At 33.7% G+C, this 9,222-nt stretch overlaps 1 protein-coding gene across 1 annotated transcript; it reads left to right on the forward strand.

Annotated features, from left to right (window-relative positions):
• Window positions 1-8,792, forward strand: TSPAN19 (tetraspanin 19; the record flags this gene model as incomplete). Its single annotated transcript, XM_026088806.1, has 8 exons — window positions 1-66; window positions 155-220; window positions 751-766; window positions 1,239-1,360; window positions 2,712-2,786; window positions 4,639-4,749; window positions 7,230-7,373; window positions 8,703-8,792. Coding segments are annotated over exons 1-8 (690 nt in total), but the record flags the coding sequence as incomplete, so codon positions are not given.
• Window positions 8,793-9,222: the final 430 nt, after the last annotated feature.

Below are 9,222 nucleotides of genomic sequence, written 5' to 3' on the forward strand. Positions count from 1 at the left end.
ATGAATATAAGAGATAAAATATTAGTACAGAAATACTTTTTAAACATCTTCAATGGAATTTTCTTGGTAAAAATCCTGATTTTTTTGTTTAGCAACTTCTTATGAATTATTTTTGAATTGTTTGAATTGAAACAATAATCCTTGTTATTTCCAGGCTCTGGGTCTTGTGCTTTTGCAATTTGGCCTGTGGCTTTTATGTGACAGAAACAATTTATTCAGTGTGTTATGTGAGTATAAGCAGAATTTTTATTTTGTTTTGAATAACTGCAGCATACACCAACAAAACCAAAACAGCTATAGAATTTTGTTTCACAAGGTGGCAGTATTGGATTGAAATGCATAGGTTATTTTTTTTATGGTGTATATTTTCCATCATTATACAGTATGATTATCAAAATAGGGAAAAATATAGCACATATCATTATATCTATAATTTATATATTTATGATTCACTTGGTGTATGGCTTACAGATGAACCACTGAAAAGTAAAACAGTTCTATTGTTTTCTTTATATAATTTATCAGAATACGTTTGCCCTACAGCATGATTATAGATCATTAAAGCAGATATTTGGGTGGAATGAACAACAGACAGAGCTTCTGCCTCTTCATTTAGATACACCCTTTTCCCTAGGTGTCTATGAAATTGTTTCACAGAGAAATAAGTTTCGGGTCATTATAACAACAGCCATACTCTTAAAGAATTGTCTGCAGTTGTGCCAAGGAGCGCCAGTTCTCCCAGCCAGTAAGGTAATTCTGGGACAAGGTGTTTGCGATGGAAGTGGTAAAAACCCCAGGTACTTTCCATGCAACAATGGTTAAAGTGGAAGGGGGAAACTGGCCAGTCACAAGGAGGGAGGATAGTGTTGAATCCGAGTCTGGATTTAATGAAAATTATATCTGTGTCCATGAAGGAGCTGTACATGTGCTACTAATTTTTGGTGAACAAAGAAAATCTGTAAAATTTTAATTGTTCTCTGACTTCATTATGAGTCATCCATGTTGTTCAATTAAATATGTTTTTGCTCACATCTGAATTTATGAAAACATATCTTTTTCTTTCTGTGACTGTAGATAGCTTAAGTAATAATAATGTCCTGTTGCCAATCTACTATTTCCATCTATTCAATAATGGCATTACAAAGATTTAATTATTTTTATGGTATAATTTTTGTAAGTGGAAGTCTCAAATAAAACAAAATGACAGTATGAATGCATTATATTACAGTTTTTTTCAGGTGACAATCGGCTAGTAGCATTTATTTCTTGTATGTTACTTGGAACTGGATCTATTATAACTTTTACATCAGCCATAGGATTCCTTGGAAGTGTTAAGGAAATCAAATGTCTACTAGTTACAGTAAGTGTAAATCAGATTCCAGCTTTCTAATGAAATGACAGGGAGTTTTGTGTCTATGAAGCCTCTGTGATCTTGCCTGATGCTGTGATTTTCACATACAGTGCTTAAGAAATCTGCTGACAGAAAGATATTTTAATAAAATCTTGTTTCCAGTGAAATCTGAAAAAATTGAAGAGCCTTCCATTTCATGGCATGAATGTTTGCAATGACAAAACTATTGCAGTTTGGTGAAACAAATTTTTAACCACTGTGTTTATTAATTTAGGGGTTGTAAAAATTTATTTTTGAACTGAAAGTATGTGGAGTTAGTATATGCTGAAGAAGTAAAGGAAAACCTGCCCCAAAGTATCTCAGTTTGAAAGCACAAGTAGCTACAATATGGCTATAATGTGGAAAGAGAGGGTATGATTAAATAGCAAGATTTAAGCAAAATAGGGACAGCTCTTACCTCTCTACACCTACTTGGGTGCTCCATATTTTTATACGATACTTTCTTTTTAAGGGAAGAACGCTTTGCTTTCTTTAAAATTATACAGTAATTATATATGCAATTATATATTATAATTGCTATATTATATGCTATATCTGTAATTATACTGCATTATATGTTCATATGATCACTTTGATTACATTTTTATTTCCTCATCTTTTATTTATTGCCACCTTTTTTGAATAATCTCTTTTAGACTATAAGAACACTGAAACAGAGAACTATTCTATCAATTCGTTACACTACAAATATCAATAAGTACAGCAGTGAGAGGAGTTTAGGTGTTATTATCAGGACTCCTGTTCCTTCTTCCTTCCTGCTACTACCCTAGTCATTTAATGTTTATCTTATTTTTTATTAGATGATGAAAGAGAAGTAAGTGTCTAATTTCCAGCTTCCGTGGCGTTGTCTGAAAGCTAGTTTCCCTATGGGTGAAAATCTGGTCTCAGTGGAAATGAGCAAAATTGTGAACTTTTTGTTCTGTTTGTAAATCTTCTATCTCCAAGGAGTCTTTGACTATGCATGAGGCTTTTAAGCACCTTGACAATTCAAAGAGGAAATAGTAAAATAAAAGGGGGGTTTTTTGAGTGGGGTATAGCTTTTGTTTTTCACTTTATGACTTTGTCCTTAAATCCTGAAACAGCAAGTTTTCATTTGATGCCTGATTCTTGGTCACAAATACAGTGACAATGATGTATTGAGCTTTCTGAGAGCTTCTAGGAGAAAATATTTCTTACTTTTGCTGCATTGACTCTAAATAATAGTCACGAAGGATAATATTTCTAGAGTTTCTGGAATTTTTTATTATATTGCTTCTTGTTCAATATTATGTTTATACATAATTTGTATACATTTTTTCAGTATATGAGTTTTCAAGTCCTGCTGTTTGGCACCCAATTTGCAATATCAGTGATGACATTTGTGAAGAAAGAAGAAGTATGTAATTTGTTATATGGGTCTGTTGTTAATTTCAAAATACTTTCTTGCAATGTGTTAAAAAAATTCCAATAGTCAGTCCTCATTGTATGCTGTATCACCATTTGTTTGAATGTCTACCAAGTCAGAATATGCTGCTTATGGCATAGCAGAGGACATGGAAAACTTAATTTGAGGAATTCAACATGATTGAATAGTCATAAAGGGGAGTGCAGGGAAATACATTTCCAATTTCTTTTCTGCTGATTTGCCACAAAACACCCTTTTCCTCTTCAGGCACCTGGAATCACCAGTGTTGGGGGCAGCTATTCTTTTCTGAGGGATGACCCAGCAAGTTTCTCTTTCCTGGACATCAGCAGACATAGGGGATACCGTTAGCTGCTGCTAACCTATTTCTGCTTATACCTACTGGATGATAGCTGTAGTCCACAGTGCAAATGATAGTAGGAGTCATTGGTATCATGGCATGCAAAGTATACTAATGAATTAATTTTATCATTTGAGTCTATGTTTTAGATCCAAGAAGAACTCCTATTACATGCCTTTGTTTTTAACAACTGGACACAAAATAAATACCAGTGTACTGTACATAGCTATTGCCACAAATAACTGTACTGCTTTGAATCTTTATGTAGTCACTAATTTTTCTACAAATAGCAGCCCCAATTGCTTGAGCACTCTTCACAGTACTGTATGAGAGGTCATCTGTGCTGAATCCATACCAGTCCTACTTCTTCCCTTTTCCGTATTTCCTAAATTTGTGGTTTGAGTCTGTGATACTGGTCTCATAAGGTTCATAAGGTTCTCCAAACCCTGCTCCTATTCAGGCAGAGTACAACACAAATAGATTAGTTTTACTGCATCTCAGCAAATCTGTATCATCAAAATTTCTTGATTAAATGTTAATTAATGATGATGGAGTCCTTGTTTTATATGGTGATTTAACATATTGAAAGATTTAAACTCTCAGGAATGATGCATTCTGGAATCAACTATTTGTACTAAGAAAATTAGTTGAAAGATTGCAGTTAAATATATTTTATAACAACTGTAATTTCACTTGATTTCAACCTTAATTAAGTGCTGCTGGAGTATAATAAATGATGGTAACGTGTTATCATTCACAGTGCAAGCTTTTGAATTTTGGTTTTAGGATGACTATGGCTACTGGGATGAGTTAGAGAAGCTTCATGTTTTCTGGTTTTGTAATGAAACCTTTTGATAGTGAAATAATCCTCATCTGCATGTATTCCCTGTTATGCTCTCTTCAATAACACTCTGATCAGCTTGTCTGCTTTAGTTACAACTGAAGTTATATATTAAAGATCTATGCAAAGATCCCTGAGCTAGGGCCAGCATGAACCACTGACTCCCCTAGTCCAAAGCAGTACATATCCTGCATATCCTGGACAAACTGTAAGATGTTCACAGAAGTTTGCATCATGTTAGGTGCAGAATCCATTTTGTTGTTTTCATGCTTATTATTATACGGTGTTGTGCTTATTAACAATAACTCTGAGAGGTAGGATTTACTGTTTCAGGACATATCAGGCATATTTAAACTGTGCTGCCTGGCTCTTCTGTCTCCACCTGTGTTAATCACCCTGTGTCTTGTGCTATATATGCACTCTGGGTCACTTCGTTTATCTTCCCCTTTTGCTTTCTATTTTCCCATTAGTCCAATGGCTATGACATGTCTTAGATCACACTTCGCAAATTGATTAGCATGGTGCTGCTTGCAAGTGACCCTTGAAGAAAGCTGAGTGTCAATAAAACATCAAGGATTATTTCACTGTCCATCCACACTCTTATCAATATGCATATACTAAAAGTTATAAATATTTATGAACAGGTCCATAATCAATGGAACAGCAGAATTGATGAAGTTATTTCTGAATATGGGAATAAGAGTCTGGCTGAGAAGGAACCCATGTGGAACATTCTGAATGCAGTGCAGCACAATGTAAGGAAAAAAATGAGAAAGTATCACCACAAAAATATTTCATTAACCAGAAAATGTGCATACCAGTGAGAACTTACTAAAGGATTTATTTATTAAAGTAAAGGACTAATTCTTTAGGATGTGCTGCTAATATTTGGTGTGGGTGGGCAGATTGCTTGCTCTTACAGTGCTGTGGATGAGATTAGCTGTTTGAATAACTTCTTGTCAATGTGTGTAGGAACAGATACAGTTCTAGTCGCTGAAGTTAACTGCAGCTGAAAAAAAGGATGAGTTTCCTAATATTTGGGAAAGTGCTAGATACCATAAAATACTAGGTCTGCTTAGGTCTGAAGACTGAACCTGGACCACGGACAAGTAAAGCTGGCATGAAGTCAAAGCATAGCTCCTACTGTGAGAGCATTTACATAGGTATTGTAGTAAGCCTTTCTCAGAAATAATGCTTATAGTCTCAAATGAGCTTGCAGATCAATACTTTAGCATACACATTTAACTGTTCTTCATAATCACTTCTGTGGCATGGCAGCATGTAATTTATTTTTCAGAAATCCTTAATAGGATTTATATGGGATCAATTATTTTGAAAGTTGTTAGCAATTTTTTTGACCAGTGGCCAATACCCACCCTTCAAATTTACTCTGGATCATCAGTTTTTCATTGCAAATGCTACAGCTTTACAGTTTAACACGATTTAATATGTTTCTATAGACCAGTTGTGCTTCCCTTAATATGACTTCTTGTGGAAGGCGAGTTGTGTAGTTCTTGATAAATGTTGCAGACAACTTGTGATTCCAGATAACTCACAAAACATTTATGTCTAGACATAAGATTATAAATGCATTTGTAATGTATATTTAAAATTTGTTCTTCGAAAATCAAGTCTTCTTTTATTATGTGTTTGATTTTTCTAGTGATTAATGGTGACCTCATTATGTCAATAGTGCGACTAGAGGATATGCTAGCATACTTGAACTCAGTTTCATTGAACTGCTATGGCAGCAGAGTTCAGCAAAGCTGCCTGTCCTTGTCAGTACCCAGAATTCTGGGTGGGCATGTTTAAGTTGTAGCAGATCTCAGAGTGCTGTGGGTATTTTGTTGTTGGTATCTAAGCTAGATAAAATGATATAAAACCTGCCAAGACAAACTGTAATCACACTCTTAAATGAAATTCTGGCATCCCCAAGTCTTGTGTTACATGCTTCCATCTCTCTACACCATCATCAGCATCTGTCATGAGAAAAATAAAAAGCCTAAGATCATGACTGGTATTAGATAAGAACTAGATTTTTCATATATTTTTGGTAAAATATAATGTACTGGTTAAAACTGGTGATTTTTTTTTTAACTGAAGTTATAGGGTTGTTGAAACTGAATATTTTTTGCAGAAAAATGACAGTTTTGGGCTAAATTATCTAATTTTTCAAAATTTAGAAGCAATATATTTTGGATTGGCACTTCAGAATACCAAAATGAGGTGTTTTTGTTTAGCAGTCTCTAAGCCAAAATATGTCAGACTTTTTGTCTCATAAAAAATCAAACATTTCTAAAGTTTCATTCTGAATCGTAATGAAGAACTGCTGAAATTTCCTGCACAATAAGAATTCCATCCTCCAAGCTGTTTGATGGCTTGGTTTGGTATTACTGGTATTGAAATAGATTCTTGGGAAGGACTAGTTTACAATCCATTTGAACTGGGCTAAGTATTTGCTTTGTCCTTAAGGTCTTTGAGCTACATTTTCACAAGAAATCTCTTCCTACTTAAAACGTAGTTTGGAATAGCAAGTCTTTCTAAAGATCTCCTCTTGTTAAGAGCTGAGAACTTTTGCTAATATAACCTTAGAAGTGACAAAGGAATAACTAAATGCTTTTCAAAATCAGGTCTGTATTTAGGTTCCTAAATCAGACCAAATCAAGTTGTCTGTTTTTATTTTTATTTATTAAAATGTGTTTTATAAAAGCCATGTCCAATTACAGAAAAAGACTCATTCATCATAATTTTTTCTGATAATGTGTAGTTTTCTTTCTGCTTTTTAGTGAACTTCACAGTGAGTAGGTCTTGAATTTAACTTACTGCTAACAAAGTTTTTAAACCAAAATTATTTGTTAACTTTGTAAATTGCAGTGTTTGTGAAGGCTAAGGTTGATAGTTAAAACATTTTGCTTTAATCTGAGTTAAGTGACTTTTTCTATTTATGTGTGTTTTAGAATCATTTCAGGGTCTAAAAGAAAGTTCCTTTTGAAAGTATATTTTAAGTTCATACCCTTCTTAAACCCGTACTATCCAGTGCATATCATTGCAAATTATACATACACAAGGATGAATTCATCCCTTGCAGAAACCTCTCACCATTGAATATAGAAGGGAACTGTCTGGCTAATTTAATCAATTAAATTAAATGGCTAACACTGGGTGGGGTGAAAATTCCTCTGAGTGTCAGTCTTTATAGGTTTTGATGTTACAAGTTACAGGAGTTCTATTCTAGATGGAATGCTGCGGAAGATACAACATCACGCAGTGGGATAAGAATAAAAATAAAGGAAATAGTACTGAAGTTCCATGTTCATGCACAAAATCTAGTCTGAAGAAATGGTTTTGTGACGTCCCAAGGAATTCAACATACCATATGGTAAGGAATAAAAACTTGTCTTAAAGAATGCAACTTTTGTCACTAAATGGACTTTGGAAAAAAAAAAAACATATTTTCCACCAAGACTTCCTTACAGATTCTAAAATCTACATAATGTTCATTGTTTTGTCTTTGGCCACCCTGAAAACTTGGTCTTTACTCCTTAGGTGTCAGTCACATAGAAAGTTCTAAATAAAGGATACTTCAAGATAACAGGAGTTGGAAATATCACAGAATCAGTAACACAGGGACATTTACTAATGGTTTACAAGGTAGTAAGCATCCTGGCATTCAAAAATCAATTCTGTGGAAATACAGTGATGATAAAGGAAAGGAACAGTATATAAGAAGTATACAGTATCTTTTCCAGTTGTAATTACTAGTCATTATTTATAGGATGTGAATGATGTTTTCATGTGTATTATCTTTTTCCAGATCATCTTCACATACTTCACTGGGTAAGAGGAATGAGCAAGGCATTAAAATAAAAGATGTGTTGTCAGAGAACAGTTCATGTCAGGATTTACTAGTCTTAGTATAGGGGGACCAGTTTGCACTGCATTATCAGATATTATCACCTTTTGATATTAGAAAACAAGAGAAAAAGAGGTAAACATCATTCTCTTGTAAAAACCCTCCAATACTGGAATAATAGGACTGGCCAATGGGAAAAAATGTAAAGGGTTCTCTTTTGACAAGACAAGACAGTAAGTAATAGAAGGGATGTTGTCTCTGGCATTTTCTTTCTTTGCATATCAGTTTGGAATTGGTTGCTGTTGCTACAAACTCTTGCTATTATTAAAAGATCACTTGAAAGGACAGAAAGCATTTATTTATAATATATTATTATTTATAGGTATTTTAAGATATGTAATGATTTATAAATTCTTAACATAAGCAATATAATAACCATAGACTATAATCTGGAAAAAATGCACATCCATTTCAGGATGCATAATGCATGAGAATCATGGAAAACTTGAAAAATATTCTTTCAAGCATTTATTTGTAAAGTAATCTCTCAGCTATGCTCCTACAAAAACAAATTGCATCTTGATTAAGACACAAGCTCTGGTACGTTTCACTTCAAAAATATCAGATTTACTTAAGAACAATCTGCATAGTTTAGATAATTTTTAAAGTGTTACAGCTAACTCTCTGCAGTATACGTTACTGTTGTGTTTGCTTTCTGGCAAGTAAATATCAGAACACATCACACAAAGTTTTATTCTATATATTTTTAACAGCATGTTCTTGTTATAAATATGCAATCTGAATTCTAAAGTCAAAATGATTTTTCTTGAAATCTGTTCATCTGTACTTGCTTAGGGATGTGAAGAATATTTAGATACATGGTTTGAAAACACTGCTTTGATCTTAACTGCAATTAATGTTGGCCTGCTAATTTTACAGGTAAGAGTAATTTTGAAGAAAAAAACAAACATTGACATTCTGTTGGGGATAAAGGTCAATTCAGTGCTGTTTGGCTTTGGCATGCTCTCTGAAATTTTATAAAGCTTCCATCAATTTTAATTGGAAGTAAGGTCTAGCACTGTTTACCAACAAACTCTCATATATTCAAGCACCATCAGGGATGTTGGTGTCGAAGGTTTATTAAATAAAATGTTTGACTGGACTCATGAAAGCAAACTGCAGTATAAGAGTGTGAAGCAGTTAAAAAGAATGTGAAGTCTCTGGAGCAAAAGACTGGTGTTTGTCCTGTGTTTGTAGAAAATTTAGTCCCTAAATGTGCTAAATCAAACAATATAGAATCATGAAAAAAATCTCACCTACCTATGAGAAATTTTTATTGGGAGAAAAGGAATAAAGCTTTCAAAACAAAAGCTGG

This window comes from Apteryx rowi, unplaced genomic scaffold, assembly GCF_003343035.1.
Source record: "Apteryx rowi isolate R43461 unplaced genomic scaffold, aptRow1 scaffold_786, whole genome shotgun sequence".
NCBI lineage: Eukaryota > Metazoa > Chordata > Aves > Apterygiformes > Apterygidae > Apteryx > Apteryx rowi.